This window comes from Eucalyptus grandis, chromosome 2 (genome assembly GCF_016545825.1).
Source record: "Eucalyptus grandis isolate ANBG69807.140 chromosome 2, ASM1654582v1, whole genome shotgun sequence".
Taxonomy (NCBI): Eukaryota; Viridiplantae; Streptophyta; class Magnoliopsida; order Myrtales; family Myrtaceae; genus Eucalyptus; species Eucalyptus grandis.
Window position 1 is genome coordinate 47340816 of NC_052613.1, and position 23145 is coordinate 47363960.

Genomic DNA, 23145 nt, shown 5'->3' on the forward strand with positions numbered 1-23145 from the left:
AAATAGGTCCGAAACGATCCACTTGGCCCAGGTTCCTTCAGCCCAGTTTGCTTGGCAATGGTCCTGTTGTCCGAAACGATCCGCTTGAGAAGGAAGAAAGCTTCTTTGAAGTCCCATTTTGGAAACAGCACCTCAGATCCTCACTCTAATTCAACATGGACGCCGGCAGTGTCTATCTTGGGGTCCCTACTTTCACCTGTAGCGAACTCGAAGAAGCCACAAATAACTTTTCTGATTCCACTGAACTTGGATGCGGACATTTTCGAACACGTTCCTACAGGTGATGATTGCAAGGCATTTTCTACATATTTCTCACAGGAAGACTCTAGGATGGGTGAGAAGCAGCAGTCAATTGCTTCTATGAGAGCGCAGCTACCAGAGGGTGGAGCGGTTCATGAACAAAGTAAAGATCCTTGCCGCCTTGCACCACAAAAACCTCGTCTTGCTTTTTATTCCCACACATTCGGCCAGTATTTAACAGAAACTAGGACTACTAAAACTCCACGAAAATAATTATCTCTGTTTATGCTTTGTATTCCTTTGGTTACGCAGGTGCATCAACCAGTGCATTTATTGTCACTATAATAGTCCTAGCCTATCTTCGTCAACAGATCATTTCCAAGCAGAAATGCAAAATTAATAAGAGTCATAAATTTGAGGTCATTTTCAAAAATTGCAGAATTTTAGCAACAAGAATATTGTCTTATGTTGACATTAAGAGGATGACCAACTCATTCAAAGAAAAACTAGGCCAAGTAGGCTATGGTTATGTGTACAAAGAGAAGCTCCCAAATGGCCATCTTATAGTAGTGAAACTCCTAAGCAAGGTAAATGGAGATGGTGAAGAATTCACAAAACCGAAAGGGCTTGTCTTGGAGTACATGCCCATTGGATCTCTGAAGAAACTTGTTGAAACCCAAATTTTTGCTGATTTTTAGGGTATCCGTTTATTTTAAAAAATACAAAAATATATAAAAAGGAAAAAAAAATAAAAAGATGAATAAAATAGGTGAGATAAAAATGATAAAAAGTATTAAAGAACGAAAAATAAAAGAGTCGAGTGGGAAGCGCATTCTTTTTAATGCTTTTGCAGCCCATTCCTTTTATTTCTTCTTCAGCCCATCCATTTTTTTGTTTATTTTTGAGCCCATCAGAACCTAAAATGAAGAAAAAGCCCAGGCAAGTTCCCTCTGCCTTTGTGTGTTCTCTCTGTCTCGGGTACACCAGGCCGGAGCTCGTGGCCGTCCGGTTAGTGCGAGCTCCGGCCTGCATCGCCTTACGTTTTGTTTCTGATGTCTTGTTTGTCGTGTCGAAGATCCCGGGATGGTTCGAGCTCCGGATGAGCCAAAAACACCTCGTTACAGTAGCGCGCCTCAAATGTTTGACGTAATGCCTAAACTCGATCTGAAAATTTATGTTGGGAGTGTGCGTTCATGAGCTTCGACCGATCGCTAGCTCGACGTGTTGTTTCTCCTATGGTTGTCACGGCTCCTTTCTTTGATCGAGCGGACGCGGCCAAGCGTTGCGTGGTTCCCGAACGGTGAGAGGGTGTGTTGAGACTTTGGAGTTGGCCTTGGCTTGGCCATTCGGGGCAAGGTCGGCCGATAAGTGGCGGTCGGGGCCGACGACCGGTTAGAGGTCGGGTGTCAGCCAGCGCCGGCCCGAACGCCGACGAAGGCTCTGCAGAAGGAGGCTTCGGGCGTGAGAACGCCTGGAAGAAGAAGACCAAAGGGGGTAAACAGGACACATAGAAGGAAAAGAAAATAAAATGAAAGAAAAAGAACAATAAGAGAAAAAAGAGAAAAAGCCAAAAATAGAAAAATAGAATAAGGAAATGGGCTTCGTTTTTTATTTAATTTTGGGCTGATCCGTAGGCTGGCGTATCATGGGCCCGAAGATGAGGATTGGGCTGAGAAGAGCAAATGGGAGCGGGCTGGAATTTGAGTAGGCTGATTTAAAATTTTCATGGGCCAATTGGGATTAATTCAAAGTGGGCGTTAGCGCAGCCCTTTAAGTCTAACCCGGACCGATAGGGCCTGGGTCGGATCTGGCTATGGATCGGGTAGACCCGGTCCGAACCCGTTCCCGAATATAATAATAAAATGAAAATTAAAAATTAAAAATCGAAAAAATAATAAAAAATTGAAAAAAATTTCGGGAAAACATTAAAACATTTGAGAAAAATCAGAAAAATCAGAAAAATCATAAAAATTTAGAAAATTCGGAAAATTCATATAATTTTAGAAAATTCAGAAAATATTTTAAAATAGAAAATCCAAAAAGAAACAGAAAATTACAGAAATCATTAAAAAATTCAGAAAATTCTTTTAAGAAAATCAGAAAATTTTAATAAAAATTGGAAAATCTTTTAACAGTATTGAAACCCAAAATTTGCAAGCCTTTAGGACTTTACAATAGCTTCTTTGTTTGGGGTTGTCTTTTTCTTTTTAGGGACAATTGTAGGGCGCATATGTATTTTCTTTGCGATTATACTTGGTTGTGCTTTTCAATATCTTGGATGTTATTTTCTTTGTTTAAGAATGGTTTGGACTAAACCTAGAATTCTTCGATGGGTTGCTGTGGCATTAATTAGCACATGATTAGATTAAGTACGTTTGCCTTAGGGCCAACATAATCAAGCCCTCGAGCCCACATTTTGTGGTTGCGTAAATAGTAAAATATTCTCCCAAATCTTACTGGGGTTCTAACTGACCCTAAAAACGGGTAGTGGTGACTCATTTGTTTAATTTTGCATAGGCTTAACTAATCAAAATTTTCAACGCCCAATGTCACGCAAAATATGGATTTGGGAGAGCTTGAGTCAATAGAAGGCCGTCAGCCCGAAGCTGACAATACCCTAACCTAATAGCTTCCTCCTCGCAAGAGGGTTTAGGTTGCGGCAAAACTCATACACGAAGAGAACTACAACAAACTAGGTTGCCACCACTTAAGATGGGACAACTTGTACCCAATCTCCCTAGCCATAGCTCAAGGGCTTGAATACTTGCGCCAAGGCCGCAACTCGAGAATATTACACTTGCCAACAATTATATATCGACAAAATTGACTAAATATATTTGTAGTTAAGTCCGCACATTATGTTGCAGTTGCTGTGGCTACATTCTAAATCTTTTTGTCTTTGCTTTTATTTGTTGTTCTACTTGAGACGTTGGATATTTTCCAATAAAAGCTCTTAGTAAGTATTGGTTTTCCAAGAGAAACAAGAATATAGCCTGATAATGTTCATGAATCTGAACTTTGACTGAGTATGGAAACCAAATTATCTGACAAATGACTGAAATGTAAACAAGAAGAATCCCAGTCAAATTGATCTCCCAAGTAAGGAATTTCCAAATTGAATAAACAACTCCTGCTGTAGCATTTACATGGCGTAGCATTTACATGGCATTGCTCTCCTTCGTCATAGGCTTGTCAGTTCTCAATCATCCATTCTTATCTCAGTCCACCATCACTTCTACAGAGTTTGACAAGTAGCTTTAGGCTCTAATTTTTCTTCATCTTGGTCTCACCAGCGTTGTCTACATATCAAAGATACGACTGTTGCATGCATAGGAACTAGTGGAGGCCTTAAGTAACACAAGAGGTGAGATAAAATGCGGAAGAAAATCATGCTTAGCCATAATAATAAAAAAAAAAAAATTGCAATCACACTTGACATATCATTCATTACACACTCAAAACTGGTCAGGATAAAGGACTTATCTATACGGACTCGGTTTGGGCATTTGTCGAACATATGGTGGGAATTCTAGTTGCTTAGTTTATATGAGAGTTTACCACAATGATTCATTTCATTCCAACACGACAAGCGCTAACAGAGACCTAAATCATCAACTCAGCCTCCATCATTTCAGATTTTAGATTGACAATTATCGCGACCCAATTTTTCGAGTGTGAACCACCTAGGGTTTGGCTAATGGATTGTTGAGCCTAGGCTTAACTCGGACTCTCTCAAGCCCATACCAATTTGCGACTTTAGGTTCAGGTTCTTAACATGCAATTGATGTCGCCACTAATCAGTTTATGGTAGGTCGATTAGACACCTAAGTAAAATAATGAGAGAATTACTTTACTCTTGCGAACCAGAGACTAAAGGGTACAGAGGCTTGATTACACCAGACTGTCCTAGCGCCCTTTTGGTACTTTTCTATTTCATTTTCAAAAAAAAAAAAAGTTTGGCAATTGAATTGATTTTAATTTAACTTCCTAACATGTGAAAGGATCATACGTGCGCATACCACCAATTTAATACTTAAGAAAGTAATTAAATAATGCAAAACATACCTCGAAACAACGAAAGCATCTGCATTGTTAAATCAGAATTCACATCAGCAATCTTAGATATGATTTCTAATTAACACGCAATTTTAATTTTTTGTTTTCATTTATTTAATGAAAATCATGACTTATGCAATCCATGTCACTATTCTAACATGAAATGATATGATAACATGACCAAAATTGTATGACATAAATAAGCATGGAATCTATCCTAAAGCATGAAATGAATTCATTCTAATTCTTTTATATTTTCCATGAAATTTGAAATTAAAGAAATGCAACAATTAAATATGCAATCTAAATTAATCAAATGACCTAATTCTAATGACGGGTAATGTGATGCAATGACATACAAAATTATTTTAACTAAAATGACACAACATACAATTTAGTATGCGAGGTATATGTCACGCGACATTTATTAAATGACTTAGTCTAATGACGAGGAAGTTCTAATTAAATGAACCTAATAAAAATTAAATGAAGTATATTTGATAAATCTATTTTTAAAAATGCAAAAATGATCTAGCTAGATTAAAATTCTATCTAATTTAAACTAAGGATTAAGTCACATTAAATCCTAATTTAAACTAAGATATTATCTTAATCTAACATGTAATTTATCTTAAAAGATGATCTAAATTCAAAATGAAACATGCCATTCTAACCTAATATGCTCAATGATTTTTTTTGTGATTTTCTTTATGAAAATTCGAAATTAATACATAATTAAACATGAAATCCAAATAACGAACTAACAACCTAAATGAATGCATTTTTTAAATATATTTTTCTAAATTCGGAATAAAATCCTTATTTTTGAATCCTAATTCAAATATTTTTGGACATTTTTTTGCTGGTTTTCCAAAACAAGCAATTTATTAAATAAACATTGTATTTAAACTAATCAGGACATTCAATCAAATATAAGATTAAAATAATCGAAAAAATAACCTCCGTACCTAATTATTACGACAAAGAATTCAAAATAACTAAAAATTTGATCCGAATTCTTACGGATCAAATTAATAATTATATTGATTCAACACTTAAAATATTATCGACAAACCCAAAAAATTAATAATAAAAAAAAAATGATCCGACATTTTACGGATCAAATTAGTAATTACAATAATTTTGAGGAAGATCTTGCCGGATAATGCCTAATTTCCTTTTCTTTTTATCTTTTGTTTTCTCCTTTCTTCTTTTTCTTCCCAAGCACGGCTTATGTTCGTGCGGCTGGTCACCGGCTCCAGTGAGGGGCGGCGGCTGTAGCTGTGGCGTCACCGTCGATCGGAGGTTGCGGAGGTGCGGAGCTCCAGCGAGGTCCGGCAATTCGGAGCTGCAGGAAAGAAAAATCAGTGACTGGTTCGGGCTCGAGCAAAGGTGCGGAGCAGAGAGCTGTGCGGGAGGCGGGGCCAGCAGAGGCGGCGTCGGGCTTCGGACGAGGCTGGTGCGACCGATCGGAGGGTGGAAGCGCAACAGAGGAAACCCGTGGCTGTTGCGGCGTCAGAGGGCTAGAGGCGCGCGGTGGTGGGCAGGGACGTAGCAGGGGCTCAGTGAGGGCGGTGATGCGGCTGCAGAGAGGCGCGGATGTGCGTCGGAACTTTGCGGGTCGTCAGGTGGAGCGGCGAAGCGTCTGATTCGATCCACTCGTCTGCGCTTCCGCGTGCTCTGGGGCGGCGTTGGGCGGATCGGCGTCGCGGGTCCTCCTGGCTTGCAATCCAGGTCACTTGATCGGAGGTGGGGAGGAATAGGTGCAGACCGGTGCTCGGCGGGAGGCAGACACGGGGTCGTCGGCAGCAAATGGAAGGTGGAATCGGGTCTGGCAGATGAAGGGCAAAGCGGAGCCGGCGCGTGTGAGGGAGACGATGAACAGTAAACGTCCCCTCACCTCTGCCTTTTACTTTTACCTTTTCTCCTCTCTCTCTCTCACGTCACTCTTCCTCTCCCCAGCTTGTACTCTGCAGGAGACTTTCACTTTTCTCCACCGGAAGAGAATTTCTTTTTTCCCTTTTTCTCTTTTTTTCTTTCTTTCGACGAAGAGAACTCCCCTTTTACAGAGCAAGAACAAATCAATCTGTTCTACCAACGAAGATTTCATATATTGACTCAGCGGTCGAAGATAATCTAAAAATTTTTGCGAAGATTTTCCAGATAATTTACTCAAGATAAAGCTCCATTATCCAATTCTAAAATCTTTCAAATCTCTATCAACAACAAAATATTTTAAACTTTACCAAAAAAAAAAAAAAACAAAATATTTTAAATTATTCATTATCCTCCTTAATATTTCCAACGATTTTACCACCAAAAGACTAAAGATAAGATTGTAATATAATTTTTTTAAATGTCAAAAACCACCGTAATATTGCATCAAATCTCAATTTCTCATAAAATAAATAATTAATTAAAAAGCAACGGACTTGGGCTAATTTGCTCCTTTCATGAGCCTAGCTCGGCCTACCGAACTAGAGCTCAAAAACATAAATTTGAACCTATCCACCACCGGTCCTAAAAATAAAAATGCAAAACATGTAAATTAAAAACAAATGCACCTAAAGTTATATGCTATGCAATTGAATTATAATATTTTTTAATTAATCCCTAATTTTTTTATGCAATAAATGACTAAATGGGTTACCCAAAATTTATGTGTCAACAACAATGTATGAAGTCTCAATTTTTGTTTTCATTCTAAAACTATGACCGAGAGTAACGAATGTTGAACTCACATTCATCAAGCTTAATTTCTAGCTCGGAACAGTGAGAAAATCCAAGAAAGGACGTTCCAGAAATGTCGCCAATGAGGATTGGGAGTTATATTGAAGAATTAAACGCGAGATAACTTTTATGAGCTAAGGATTACTCAAAAAGTACAAGAGCCCGTACTGAAAAAGAAACTCTCCTTTTTATCACTTCTTATCTGCTTTTAATTTGATATGTGTTTATTTATTATTTTGGTTATTGTCTTGCTTTATTTATTACTATTTTTTTTTTTTTTTGTGTACTAAAATTTAGACGTCAACCAACCTTCTCCGGAAACTTTCTTGTATTGATCAATTGCTCATTGTGCTTAGGATATTTACCTTAATAGAATTTCCAGTTGTTTCTTGGAACTAACTCCTGCTACTTCTTTGAAATTAATTTTTGAGTAGAGACCTTTAATTGTCAAAGACCACTCATTTATTTTCTTGAACTTATTTTCCTAATTTTGCTTATTTGGTTTGATTTTAATGAGCATAATAGGGGATACAAATTTCTGGGTCGTTTATTTTATTTTCTCATTATCCTCTTGTAAAGGATCCAACTAGAGGGCATATATGAAAATATGAGTCAACTCTTGGAATAACTTGTCAATGGGGGCAAGATTTGTGCAAGTTCACTAATTGCAGGTCTGCCCATTTCACTGACCTATCATCATCAAAGAGGTAAAGTGATGGATGACATTGCTCCGTTGGGTGTCTCCACCCGAGCCTCTTGTCCTAGTCTTCCTATCCTTGTCCAAGTCAACTGCCGTGTTTAAGCAGCTGATCTCATGAGACCAGTAGAAGGAATTGCCAATGACATGGGCCTTCTTTTCACTTTCGTGTCAGGAATCGAACAGCTTCTTCGTCCATTCTAGAGCATTGGCATTCCCAAAAAACAAGAGAGAGAGAGAGAAAGACAGAAACATCCTACGTTCAAGACTAGAACCATATGGAAATCCCGGGATGGGTCCACATTGCACTCGCACACAAGGCTTAGTTTGCATGGCTGTCTGCATCTTCTTGATTTCCATCTTAGGAGATCCTATCACGTCGTCATTGGATGAAGTGTCATATGAAGAGTGCAAACCCCGTAGTTGTGGAGGCAATCGCCGTCTGAATATAAGCTATCCCTTTTATATTCATGGAGAAGGAAGAGATTTATGCGGCTACCCTGGATTTGATATCACTTGTGAAAGAACAAAACCTACGTATGCTCGCTACTCAGATAAAAACATCTCTTACGAGGAGAGCTCCATCGAATTAGTAAGCCAATTAGATACTTCTTGCTTTGCTCCTCGTCCTTTACTTTCAGTCCCGTAAACATCTTCCTAAACAACAGCGTTTCTCTTCACCGTACACTCAAGTTCTTCTATAACTGCACCGGCCCTTTTTCTTTTCCCTTCCCAACATCCCCCGTGAGTTGTCCTTCCACATACAACTCATCTGTTGCGTTACTTCCTAACGACACCTTCCATCTCCAAAGTGAACCGTGCGGGTCATTCTCAATGGTTCCAGTACAACTGAAGGGAGGGTTCTCTAATTAGACTATCAAAGATGTCGACTACAACGAATTGTTGAAGAACGGGTTCCGCTTAAAATGGGATATATTAACTAATAAGAGTTGTACTGGTTGTCGAGAAAGCAAAGGCCGATGTGGACGATCACGAGACACAGACTTTCTGTGCTATTGCCCAAATGGAACCAATCATCCCTTGATCTGCAACAGTGACGGCGGTAAGGTTCTTAGAATTAGGAATAAATGGTTTACGCAATAAGTTCGTCATAATTTATCCTTTTCCCTGAACAGAATGTGGTTAATATAATTATATGAATCTCATAACTATTGGGAGGAAGATGCATGTGGAGCTTGATGAATTGTATCATCTATATGTTTCCAATAAAAATTCTCCGACTATTATTGCCTTTATGTCGAAGAGAAACTGAAAACTAGGAGCTTACTGAAGAAAGGTGCTCTTGGTAAGTAGAAAATCAAATTTCTTCTGCGTGCTTATGAATTGAAATGCAGACATTTGGACAGTATTTAACAGAAAGTAGGATTACTACAACCCTGGGAAAATGATTATCTCTAATTATGTTTTGTATGTCGTTTGGTTACAAAGATGCATCAACCGGCGCATTTGGTGTCGCTATAATAGTCCTAGCCTATCTTTGTCAACAGAAAATTTCCAAACAGAAATCCATGATCATAGGGAGCAGAAAGATGAAAAAGAGTCATAAATTTGAGGTAATTTTTGAAAATCATGGAATTTTTATAACGACAAGTATTCTTATGCTGACATTAAGAGAATGACCAAACCTTTCAAAGAAAAACTAGGCAAGGGAGGCGATGGGTGTATGTACAAAGGGAAGCTCCCGGATGGACATCTCATGGCTGTGAAAATCCTAAGCAAGCTAAAAGGCGATGGTGAAGACTTCATCAATGAGGTAAACAACATGGGCAGAAATTCCCATGTCAACATTGTTAAACTACTAGGTTTCTGCCTTCACAAAATCAAAAGGGCCATTGTCTATGAGTACATGCCCAATGGATCTTTGGAAAAACTCATATACGAAGAGAACTACTTCAAGTTAGGTTGCGGCCACCTCGGGTGGGACAACTTGTACCAAACCTCTCTTAGCATGGCCCAAGGGCTTGAAAACTTGCACAAAGGCCACAACTCAAGAATATTACACTTCGACATGAAGCCACACAACATTCTTCTCGATGAAAACTATTACCCCAAGATTTCCAACTTTGGCCTTGTGAAGATATGCCATCGAGAGAAGAGCACAATCTCACTACTTGGAGCATGAGGGACTGTTGGATTGATCACGCTAGAAGTATTTTGCAGGAACATTGGAGGAATATCCCAAAAATCCAATGTGTATAGCTTTGGCATGACAGTGGTGGGAGGATTATATAGTGATCGGAGTAGAGAAAACTAGTGAAATATACTTCCCGCACTGGATTCATAAGTGTCTTGGACTTCAAGAAGAGTTGGGACCGTAGAATGTCGCAAGTGAAGGAGACAGAGAGAAAACTGAGAAGATGGTAATAGTGGGCTTGTGGTGCATACAGACTAATCCTTCAATTAGGCCAACAATGAGTGAGGTGGTGGATAAGATGCGGGGTTGACTGTTTGTGAGTCCTCCCAAGCCCTATTTGTCTTCTCCATCAAGATCATCACCGATTACTTCAATGCCCATGGTCGTGTGAAATTTAAGTTCGTACTATAAGTACATTAAGCCTTTTAGTGCAAGGACCAAGTTGTGTACCAAGATATATAAGAGTACTTCCAAAATTTTTCTTTGTTGAATGTAGGGGTGATCGGTTCTCGGTTTGGTCCGGTTCCACCTTGGAACCGTGAATTGGACCGGGAGCACCGGTTCCCAAAATTGCGAACCGTGGACCGGACCGGACCATCAGTTCTAGTCCGGTCCAACAAAATCAGCTCTACTTTTTTGCACTAAAGAGTTACTGCACTCTGGACCGATCAATCTAATTTCGTTCTCAGTCGATTCAACAAAATTAATCACACATGTTTCCACGTGCAAAATATTCAAACTTCACTTGTGTGATTCACATTTCGTGTGTTTCACACTTAACTTTAACCATGAAGGCCATGAACAATTTGGCTAAAGGTTGTGCTTGGCTTAGATTTTATAGACAATCTCTCTTATGCTCTTTGAATGTTTAGTCGATGTGAGACTCTTGGAGGCTTTGTGGGTCTTTTGGAGCCTTAGTCTTACGTCGAGTAAAAGATGAAACTAACAAGGAGATTTTTTCTATAAATGAAAAAGTAACAAAAATGGTTTTAATGGTCTCTTGGCCACATAAGAGGTTGCTACCTCAAATTGCAATCAATAAGTTATCATGTTTATGTATTTTATTACTTCTATGTATATAAATTATATATAAAAAAATTTGTTTTGGTCTGGTTGGTCCGGTTTAGTCCGGTTCCCACCTTGGAACCGGGAACCGGACTGACCGGCCACCGATTCCAAGATTAGGAACGGGAACTGGACCGCCGACCATGGGAACCGCCCAAAACCGGCCGGCTTAGTCCGGTCTGGCCGGTTCCCGGTTCGGGTGGTTCTCGTTGCACACCCCTAGTTGAATGGGTGATACCAATGCTAAAGCTGACAGAAGTTATATAAAGCCATGTCGTTACTTGCAAAAGCATCTGAACACGAATTTGCATCTTATGCGGCTGAATGTACATGACGGCATGACCACCTAGAATTCATTATGTTTATAATTTCATTGGTTTCTGGTTTCGTTAAGGACTTACTAATTTGATAACTATTTTTCCACGATCATCTTGATCTAATCACTGAATCATAACAAATGGGCAACCTCAAGACTATAAATATGCGTGTTTCTTCTCAAAACAAATTATCAGCACATCAACAAAATGGAAAAAGTGTCCAAAAAGTTCTAAGTTTATTGTACAGTGGTCGATTCAGTTCTTTATTTTCAATTTTGCCAATTTAAGGCTAAACATTATGATGATTTTTCAATGTAGTTGATTTGGTCAATTTTGATTAAAAATTGTGGAAATTATAGTTTAGTCAAGAAATCCATTGTTGACATTGATGTAGACGATTTTTTTATTTTTATTTTTTTCTTGTTTCTGCATAAGTCATTGGCTATAAGCAAGGGCTGTTATGCCCCCACCATATGTTCCCAACATTATATTGGGGATAATTGGGGTAAGGGCAAGGGAGAAGGTGTCACGGTCCTCACCTGTGGCCGGTGACCGGTAACCAGTAGGGAAATAAGAAATAAAAATAAAAACGAAAAAAGCAAAGAAAAAAAAGTGACAAAAAGAACAAATTCTGAAAATTTAATACAATTATAAGAATTGTTCACGTTTACACCGGTTGTGTCTTATAAAACAACTAACATTGACTAGACCACAACATTAGCGATTTTTTGATCAAAATTAGTTGGATGAACTATATTAAAAAATCATCAACAGATTTTTAAAATTAAATTAACAAAATTGAGAATTTTAGGTTTTAATTGGCTACGTACAAGAATTTTTTTGACAATTATCCGATGACAAAATTGCGTGATTATGCCAAAGTCAATCATTTCAGACGATGAGGTGGACACTTTCAAGAAAGAGCCGTGGAGGTTGGATTAGCACCCGGCCTGTTGATTGGTTAAGTGGAACGAAAGGCTAGAAGTATCAATCGTGCACTTGGTAGTTGGTACGTCACGGCACCTAAAGTTTTCTTATAGTCATAACTCAGTTCGCACGTTACGTTGCAGTTGCTGTGACTATATTCTAAATCTTTTTTTTTTCTTTGCTTTTATTTGTTGTTCTATTTGAGACATCAGATATTTTCCCGAGAAAAGCTCTTGCAAGCACTGGTTTTCCGAGAGAAATAAGAATATAGCCCGATAACTTTCATCATATGAGTACAAGAATCTGAACTTTGACCAAGTATGCAAATCAAATTACGGACTCAAAACAGGTCAGGATCAGGGACTAATCTATATGGACCCAATTTGGGTATTTTGTCGAACATATGGTGGGAGTTGCTTAGTTCATATATGAGTTTGCAGTAACGATTCATGTCAGTCCATCACAATAAGAGCTAACATAAATAATCAACTCAACATCGATCATTTCAGACTTTAGATTGATGATGTATGAAGTCTCAGTTCCTGTTTTCATTGCAAAACTATGACCGAGAGTAATAAATATTGAACTCACATTCATCAAGCTTAATTTCTAGCTCCAAACAGTGAGAAAATCCAAGCAACGATGTTTCAGAAATGTCGCCAATGAGATCGGAAGAATTAAACGCAAGATAACTTATATGAGCTAAGGTTTATTCAAAAGGTTCAAGAGCCCATACTGACAGAGAAAACCTCCTTTTTTTTTTTTTTTTTTTTTTTATCACTTTTTATCTCTTTTTCATTTGTCATGTAATTATTTGTTTAGTTTATTTTATTGATAATTTTAATTTTTGTACTTTTACAAGAATGAATACTTGAAGATCTCCCTTTACCAAAAAAAGAAGAAGAAAAAAATACTTGAAGATCTTTGCTAACATAATAATTTTTGGCTTGTAAGAATAATAGCATGTTGTGAGTTACAATTTTTTTTAAAAATGGAGCTCAAAATAACTTCTAATTATTTATTATTTTTGTGGTTCAAAATAGTCTATTATTCTTACAATAGATTAAACAATCACACAAGCATTTCTTATACCTGAATAGTCAACTAAAATGGACGTGTCAACAAAATCCTCTCCAGAATCTTTCTTGGTAAGCCGATAGCTTTTGTTGTTTATGCTCATAATGCTTAGGATATTTAGTTTAATGGAATTTCTGGCTGTTTCCGGAAACTAACTCCTACCGCTACTTCTTTGAAATTAATTTTCGAATAGAGACCTCCAATTGTCAAAGACCCACTGATTTTTCTTTCTGTCTTGAACTTATTTTCCTAATTTTGCTTATTTTGTTTGATTTTAATAAGCATAACGGGAGATTAAAATTTCTGCGTCTTTTATTTTTTTCATTATCCTCTCTTAAAAAGGATCCAACTTGTGGGAATATGTGAAAATAGGAGTCAACTCTTGGAATAACTTGTCAATCGGGGCAAGATTTGTGCAAGTTCGCTAATTGCGGGTCTACAAATTTCACCGACCTATCATCATCAAAGAGGTAAATTGATGGATGACATTACTCCCTTGAGTGTCTCCTGCTCTTCTCAAAAGTCACTTGTTCTAGTCTTCTTGTCCACTTCTCAAGTCAACTGCCGTGTTTAAGTAGCTGATCTCACTTGTTCTAGTCTTCTTGTCCCCTTTTCAAGTCAACTGCCGTGTTTAAGCAGCTGATCTCACAAGACTAGTAGAAGGAATTGCCAATAGCAAGGCCCCTCTTTTCACTTTCTTGTGAGGAATCAAACAGCTTCTCCTTCTTTTTCTTCCTCTTCTTCCTGCCGTTCCATTCTGTTCTTGAGCATCGATACCCAAAAAGAAAAGAAATTTCCTATGTTCCAGATTAGAACCATATCGAAATCCTGGGATGGGTCTACACTGCACTCACACACAAGACTTAGTTTGCACGGCTTTCTACATCTTCTTCATTTCCATCTTAGGAGATCCTATCATGTCGTCGTTGGATCAAGTATCATATGAAAAGTGCAAACCCAGCCATTGTGGGGGCAACCACGGTCTGAATATAAGTTATCCCTTTTATATTCGTGGAGGAGGAAGAGAATTATGCGGTTACCCTGGATTTGAGATCACTTGTGAAGGAACAAAGCCTACGTATGCTGACTACTCAATTAAAAACATCTCTTACGAGGAGAGCTCCATCGAATTAGCAAGCCTATTGCATCCTCCTTGCTTTCTCCCTCGTCCCTTCCATTTCAATCCCATCGGCATCTTCCTAAAGAACAGTGTTTTTTTTCTTCGTACGCTCCAGTTCTTCTATAACTGCACCGGCCCTTTTTCTCTTCCCTTCCCAACATCCCCTGTGAGTTGTCCTTCTAACGCCACATACAACTCCTCTGTTGCGTTACTTCCCTCCCCTTTTTCGTTACTTCATGATGGCATGTTCCATCACCTAACAGAACTCTGCGAGTCACTCTCAATGGTAACAGTACAACTGAAGGGAGGGTTCTCTAATCAAACTATCAAAGATATCGACTACAAGGAATTGTTGAAGAACGGGCTCCGGTTAAATTGGAATGTAACTAACAAGACTTGTACTGGTTGTCGAGAAAGCGGAGGCCGATGTGGACGATCACAAGACACGGACTTTCTGTGCTATTGCCCAAATGGAGCCAATCATCCCTCGATCTGCAACAGTGGCGGTAAGGTTTTTAGAATTAGGAATAAATGGTTTACGCAACAAGTTCGTCATTAATTATTCTCTTCCCTGAACATAATTTGGTTGATATGATGATATGAATCTTATAACTATTGGGAGGAAGATGCATGCGGAGCTTTATGAATTGTATCATCTATATTTTTCCAATAAAAATTCTCAGACTATTATTGCTTTTATGTCACAGGGAAACTGAAAGCTGGGAGCTTACTGAAAAAGGTGCTCTTGGTAAGTAGAAAATAAAATTGCTTATGCGTACTTACGAATTAAAATGCAGACATTTGGACAGTATTTAACAGAAAGTAGGACTATTAAAACCCCAGGAAAATGATTATCTCTAATTATGCTTTGTATGTCCTTTGGTTTCACAGGTGCATCAATCAGTGCATTTGGTGTCGCTATTATAGTCCTAGCCTATCTTTGTCAACACAAAATTTCCAAGCTGAAATCCATGATCATAGGGAGCAGAAAGATGAAAAAGAGTCATGAATTTGAGGTCGATTTCGAAAATCGTGGAATTCTAGTAACCAGAAGGTATTCTTACGCTGACATTAAGAGAATGACCAACTCATTCAAAGAAAAACTAGGCGAGGGAGGCTACGGGTGTGTGTACAAAGGGAAACTCGCAGATGGACTTCTCGTGGCTGTGAAAATCCTAAGCAAGCTAAAAGGAGATGGTGGAGACTTCATCAATGAGGTAAACAGCATGAGCAAAACTTCCCATGTCAACATTGTTAAACTACTAGGTTTTTGCTTTCACAAAACCAAAAGGGCCCTTGTCTATGAATACATGCCCAATGGATCTCTGGAAAAACTCATATATGAAGAGAACTACTTCAAGGTAGGTTGCGGCCATCTCGGATGGGACACCTTGTACCAAATCTCTCTAGGCATAGCTCAAGGGCTTGAATACTTGCACAAAGGCTGCAACTCGAGAATATTACACTTCGACATAAAGCCGCACAACATTCTTCTTGATGAAAACTATTGCCCCAAGATTTCCGACTTTGGCCTTGCGAAGATATGCCATCGAGAGGAGAGCACAATCTCACTACTTGGTGCACGAGGGACTGCGGGGTTTATTGCGCCAGAAGTATTTTGCAGGAACATTGGAGGAATATCCCAAAAATCCGATGTGTATAGCTTTGGGATGACAATGCTCGAAATGGTTGGTGGGAGGAAAAATACAATGAACGGAGCAGAGAGAACAAGTGAAATATACTTCCCACATTGGATTCACAAGCGTCTTGAACTTCAAGAAGAGTTAGGACTGCATAATGTCACAAGTGGAGGGGACATAGAGAAAGCTAAGAAGATGGTAATAGTGGGCTTGTGGTGCATACAGTCTAATCCTTCAATTAGGCCAACAATGAGTGAGGTGGTGGATATGCTAAGAGGCAGTGTTGACTGTTTGCGAGTTCCTCCCAAGCCTTATTTGTCTTCTCCATCAAGATCATCACCAACCACTTCAATGTCCATGGTTGTGTGAAATTTAAGATCGTACTATAAGCACATCTAGCCTTTCAACGCAAGGAACAAATTGTGTACCAAGATACATGAGAATACTTCCGAAATTTTTCTTGTATTTGTTGAACGTGTGATGCCAATGCTAAAGCCAACAGAAGTTATATAAAGCCATGTCAAAGAGAAAATTACTTGCAGAAAGCATCTTAACACGAATTTGCATCTTATGCAGCTAAATTTACATGATGGCGAGACCACCTAGAATTGATTATACTTTTAATTTCATTGGTTTCTGGTTTCCGTTACAACTTACTAATTGATAACTATTTTTTTGCGATCATCTTGATCTAATCACAGAATCACAACAAATGAGCAACCTCAAGACTATATAAATATGTGTGTTTCTTCTTGAAACAAATTATCAGCACATCAACATAATGGGAAAAGTGTCCCAAAAATCTTAAATCTATTATACGGCGGTCGATTTGGTGCTCTATTTTCAATTTTGCCAATTTAATGCTAAATATTATGATGATTTTCCAATATAGTATATCTAGTCAATTTTAGTTAAAAATTATGAAAATTACAGTCTAGTCAAGATATCCATTGCTGACATAGACGAATTTTTTTCCTTTTCTTTTTTTTTTCCCTTATTTATACGTTAGTTGATGGCTATAGGTGAGGGCATCATGGCCCTCACCATATGTTCCCAACATTATATTGGGGTGAGGGCAAGGGCGAGGTTGTGGTGGTCCTCACCCGTGGCTAGTGATTGGCAACCGGTGGGGAAATAAGGAAAAAAAAAGAAAGAAAGCAAGAAAAGCAAAGAAAAAGAAAGGGACAAAAAGAACAAATTCTGAAAATTTAATAGAATTATAAGAATTGTTCACAGCTGTGTCTCATAAAATAGCTAACATTGATTGGACCATCACGTTACTGATTTTTCGGCCAAAATTAGCTAGATGGACTACATTAAAAAATCATCAAAAGATTTTAAAGTAAATTGACAAAATTGAAAATTTTAAGTTTGAATTGGCTACGCACAGGGAATTTTTTTGACAATTATCCAGTGACAAAATAGACCGATTCTGCCAAAGTCAATCATTTCAAGACGATGAGGCGGACGCTTTCAAGAAAGAGCCGTGGAGGTTGGATTAGAACCCGTGCTTGTTGATAGGTTAAGTGGAACGGAAGGCTTGAAGTATCTATTGTCTACGTGGTATGTCATGGCACCTAAAGTTTTCTTATAGCCGTAATCAGTTCGCACATTACATTGCAGTTGCTGTGACTACATTCTAAATCTTTTTTTTTTCCTTTACTTTTATTTATTGTTCTATTTGAGACTTCGGATATTTTCCCGAGAAAATCTCTTGCAAGCACTGGTTTTCCGGGAGAAATAAGAATATAGCCTAATAACGTTCATCATATGAGTAAAAGAATCTGAACTTTGACCAAGTATGGAAATCAAATTACGGACTCAAAACAGGTCGGGATCAGGGACTAATCTATATGGACCCAATTTGGGTATTTTGTCGAACATATGGTAGGCAGTTTAGTTGCTTAGTTCATATATGAGTTTGCAGTAACGATTCATGTCAGTCCATCACAATAAGAGCTAGCATAAATAATCAACTCAACATCGATCATTTCAGACTTTAGATTGATGATGTATGGAGTCTCAGTTCCTGTTTTCATTGCAAAACTATGACCGAGAGTAACAAATATTGAACTCACATTCATCAAGCTTAATTTCTAGCTCCAAACAGTGAGAAAATCCAAGCAACGATGTTTCAGAAATGTCGCCAATGAGATCGGAAGAATTAAACGCAAGATAACTTATACGGCTAAGGTTTATTTAAAGGTTCGAGAGCTCGTACCGAAAAAGAAAACCTCCTTTGTTTGTCTCTGTCATTTGTCATGTATTTAATTATTTACTTTTGTTATTATATTGATATTTTTAATTTTTGTACTTTTACAAGAATGAATATTTGAAGATCTTTTTTACCAATATATATATATATATATATATATATATATATATATATATATATTTGAAGATCTTTGTTAGCATAATAGTTTTCTATCTACTGTAAGAATAATAGCATATTGTAAGTTACACATTCTTTAAGAAGTGAAACCCACAATAACTTCTAATTTTTTTTTTGGGTGGTTCAAAATAGTTTGTTATTCTCCTAATGAATTAGGATAGTCACATAAGCATTTCTCATACTTGAATAATCAACTAAAATTTAAGTGTCCATAAAATCCTCTCCAGAATCTTTCTTGGGTAAATCAAGAGCTTTTGTTGTTTATGCTTATTATGCTTAGGATATTTACCTCAATGGAATTTCTAGCTGTTTCCGTGAACTAACTCAAATTAATTATCAAATAGAGACCTCCAATTGTCAAAGACCCATTAATTTTTTTTCTTGAACTTATTTTCCTAATTTTGCTTATTTGGTTTGATTTTAATAAGCATAATAGGAGATAAAATTTTCTGGGTCTTTAATTTTTTGAATTACCCTCTTGTAAAGGATCCAACTTGAGGGAATATGTGAAAATAGGAGTCAGCTCTTGGAAAAACATGTCAATTGGGGCAAGATTTGTGCAAGTTTGCTAATTGCAGGTTACAAATTTCACTGACCAGTCACCATCAAAGAGGTAAAGTGATGGATGACATTGCTCCCTTGAGTGTCTCTACCTAGGTCTTCTCAGAAGTCTCTTGTTCTAGTCTTCTTGTCCCCTTTCCAAGTCAACTACCATATTTAAGCAGATGATCTCACAAGACTAGCAGAAGGAATTGCCAATAACAAGGCCTTCTTTTCACTTTCCTGTGAGGAATCAAACAACTTATCCTTCTTTCCATCTTCTTCCTGCTGTTTCTTTTGCCAAAATCTAATCGACGATGAAACATCTTTTCCGAAAGTCGTTCTTCGGCTTTTGATGAGAGGAGATGGGTTTTTTAGCGACTTTGGACAGGAAATACCCAGGTGGATAAGAAATAACCGGAACCCTTTATTTCGAACATTGAACCAAGTTGTAAATACAAACCGTACTAGAATTCGATCATTAATAAAGCTTGAAAATATATCCATTTCCACAGCAATTCACATGCACGAGCTGTTTCAGAATTTAATTGATGATAAAAGGCTAGAAGTGTTTATTTTGTACTTGGTACGTCACGGCAGTTCACACATTACGTCGCAATTGCTTTTCTACATTCTAAATCTTGTTTTCTTTGTTTTTATTTCTTGTTCTTTTTTTTTTGTTTTGGGGGGGTCAAATATACGTTGTTCTATCTGAGATGTCAACTATTTTCCCAATAAAAGCTCTTCGTAAGCGCTGGCTTTCCAGGATAAATAAAAATGTGGCCTGATAATGTTCATCATATGAGTAAAACAGTCTGAACTTTGAGCAAGTATGGATGATCTGACCAATGACTGAAATGTAAACAAGAAGAATCCTGGTCAAATTGAGCTCTCAAGTAAGGAATTTCTAAATTGATAAACAAGTCCTGCTATAGCATTTACTTGGCATTGCTCTCCTTCCTTATATACGTGTTAGTTCTCAATCATCCATTTTTATCTTAGACCACCATGACCTCTATAGAGTTTTTTTTTTTTTTTTTTTTTTGGGGTCAAAAAGCTGCATTTCATTTCAACTTGATGGTTTTTATATGAGATGGGCTTAAGGCCTGTCCGCCCATATTGGGCCTAAAAGCCTGGCCCACGGAATTAGGGCCTGTTGATAAGGGAACGTATAAAAGGGATGAGAGAGAGAGAGAATAAACCCTTTGGCCATTTTAACGTACGTTCCTCACTCTCTCTTTCCCTCCAAACGCTTAAGGCGACGCCGTTTCCCTTTCAAGGCAAATTGACATCATCAGATCAGAATTTCTTCCTCGATTTTCAGCATTGGTGTTTAATCTGTGGCTAACAAGGTACGCTCGAATCTGTGGTGTGCTTTAGGATCGGTGATACGTGATTTCCCGGGCTTCGTCTTCCGCATTCGTTTTAGGGGTTCGATTTAGTGTCGAATCGTTTTCGGGGATCCGTTATACCCAACATTGGTATTAGAGCCCTAGTTCACATTTTCCCGACCTGTTTGATGTTTTTATTTTGATTGATTTTTCGCGAAAATTTTCGGCCCTACGGATCGGGGCGAGAAATCCCGACACCCGAGCACTGTTCGCCCATTTTTCCGAGTTTTCGTAAGTCAAAATCAAATTTTGATGGCATAGGAAGAAAGGGATCCTTGAGGCGAGTCCGGCGACATGTCGTGCGCCACCGGGAGACGCCGTACGCGCCCACACGCGCGGTCAGAAGCCGTTACGCGTGGGCACGACGTGCCCAAAGCGCTGGCATCGGCCAGCGCGTGCGCCACACGCACCGGTCGGTGAACCGGCACGTGCGCAACGCCGGGGGCAAATTGGCACGCGCTGGTCGCCGACGACGGTTGGCCGGGCGGTCACCGCCCGGTGAGCTCCGGCACGCGCGGCACGTGCCGGCTGACGTCTGCGTGACGTCAGCCCGCGCACGCGCGCGGCACGTGCGGTCGGTTTGTCGGACCCGGCCTGATTGGCTTGACCGGTCCGACGGTCCGTCCGGTCCGACCGGTCCGATGACCGACGACCGATCGTTGATTGCTGACCCGTTGACCGACGACGTTGACCGTTGACCGTTGACAAAAAAAAAAAGGATTTGTTTCTTTTTCAATTATGTCTCGTGTGGGTTAGAGGTAATCAATTTTTTATTCTGCATTTGTTGCATGAATCATGAAAAATTATGTATTTTCCATTTTGTTTATTGTGGATTATAAGTGATCCATTTTAGTTCTGCATTTGTTGCAGGAACTATGATGCGTTATGCACGGATACCTGCAATCCCGAGAACGGACGAAGGAAGAGCTAGACTGAAAAGGCTGATGAAAGAGTTAGCTGATTATCGGTGGCATGACGGTGATTTAGTATCACACGTGGTCAGGGTCAATCAGATGATACAGGAAATCATTTGGAATGGTTATCTTATGTCGGATTTTGAGAAGGTGCCGGCTTTGATGAACACTCTTCCACCTGAATGGCAAGCAGTGTTAGATCGTCTATGGGAGGTCAACGTGGTCCCGGATTATGGGAGGCTAATGGTAGCTTTTGTTAGAGAGTACTATAGGATTGAGTTAACCAAAACTTCAACCCTTAGATTGAGCGCCACATGGCGCAGAGTGAATGCGCCTTGGTGGCGATATGAGAGCTCTCCAAAAGTTTTTCCATGGTTGGCAAATGTGCTTTCAGCTTTCTCAGATGTTTTGACTGATAAATTAGAAGGGACATTCCCTATTTATTTCTTAGATTAGTTTGAGTTTTTTTTTTGGGTGTGAATATCTCTTTCTATGTTGATATTTCTTTTTGGACATATTACTTAGTGTAATGAATTGTTGTATTAGTTGAAAGCATTATTATTTCATTGGATGTCAATTATTTGTTGCTTTCTGTTAATTGCTGATTGCTGTGGGTAGTTATAGAAGTTTTTGTAACTTTATAGAATTTGTTTTGCATTAGACGATTATATTAATGATAGTTTTAAGTTAGGATTTTGGAGGATGATTGGAAACATAGTGACCTTTTGATTCTGAAACCTTACTTGAAATTATTCATTGATATGATGGGTCTCTGCAAAGTGGATGCATAAATGATAGGCATTAATTATTCGTGCATATATGTCTGATGTGTTCAGATCGATGGTTTCAGCAACTAAGAATGCAATTGCTGATATGAACGGCAAGAATTGTGAAATATTGAATATGAAGATTCAATATGTGCTGGAAAAGCAAGAAGCACTAGAAACTCTTGACCATGTTATGGAAGATCTTGAGGATGTTGTGCGCCACCTTGAGCTGGTAGAGGACCGCTTAACGGCATGTGAGCTGAAAATAGATATTTGCAATACTGGTTCTAGCTTAGAAAGGGCTTTGAGCTCTAAGCGCAAGCGTATTGATTCATTCAATATGTGGGAATGCAAAGGATCAAGTCCTTATTGTAAGAGATCAAGAGTTAACTAACACAAGAGAGGAAAACGTCCTCAAGTGAAGAAAATGTCAAGGGTGAGGTGTTACAATTGTGACAAGAAGGGTCACTATGCTCGCGATTGTCGTGAGCCAAAGAAGGTAAACACCTCTTGTATATTTGAGAACTTTGCTTATGTGTCAAGTTCTGTATTATTGGCTGAATCCAATCCTTTGTGGACTATAGATTCAGGAGTAACAGATCATGTAGCGAATGATAGAGGATCCTTCATGGAATTCCGACGAGTACCAACTGGAACTAAGTGGATCTATGTGGGATATAACTCCAGAGATGAAGTTAAAGGGATTGGCACCTGCCAATTGAACATGCGTGATGGACACACCTTGTTCCTACATGATGTTCTATATGCTCAGGAGATTCGTCGAGATTTTGTGTCTGTTTTGGTGTTGGTTAAGCTTGGTTTTAGTGATGAACTTCCGTAATAGCAGTGTAGATTTGTATTTGGATACAAACTACTATGGTTGTGGTCACTTTCTGGATGGTTTTATTGTACTAAATGTTGACTGTAGTGATGTCAATATTTGTTATTCCCTTGTTTCACGTCTCCTACTTCATATGATAATGATGTGATTATGTGGCATGCTAAACTTGGCCATATTGGCCAACATCGTATGAATAGACTGGCCAAAGAGGGCTTGTTGGGCAACATTGAAAAAGTCGATTTGCCCATATATGAGCATTGTCTAGTAGGGAAAACG

The 23145-nt window shown here is 38.6% G+C and overlaps 2 protein-coding genes across 2 annotated transcripts in view; both read left to right on the forward strand.

Moving 5' to 3' along the window:
- The first annotated feature begins 13953 nt into the window (after positions 1–13953).
- LOC104428611 (LEAF RUST 10 DISEASE-RESISTANCE LOCUS RECEPTOR-LIKE PROTEIN KINASE-like 1.2) overlaps positions 13954–23145 on the forward strand; it is a 72262-nt gene continuing 63070 nt past the window's right edge. Inside the window, exon 1 of the mRNA XM_039307402.1 lies at positions 13954–14890. Within this exon, the coding sequence (XP_039163336.1) occupies positions 14098–14890 (793 nt within the window). The 5' untranslated portion in view covers positions 13954–14097. The remainder of the gene's footprint in view (positions 14891–23145) is intronic.
- LOC120290864 (PR5-like receptor kinase) lies at positions 15124–16393 on the forward strand. Its single transcript, XM_039307405.1, has one exon. It carries the CDS (start codon positions 15248–15250, stop codon positions 16391–16393), a length of 1146 nt encoding a protein of 381 aa, XP_039163339.1. The 5' UTR covers positions 15124–15247.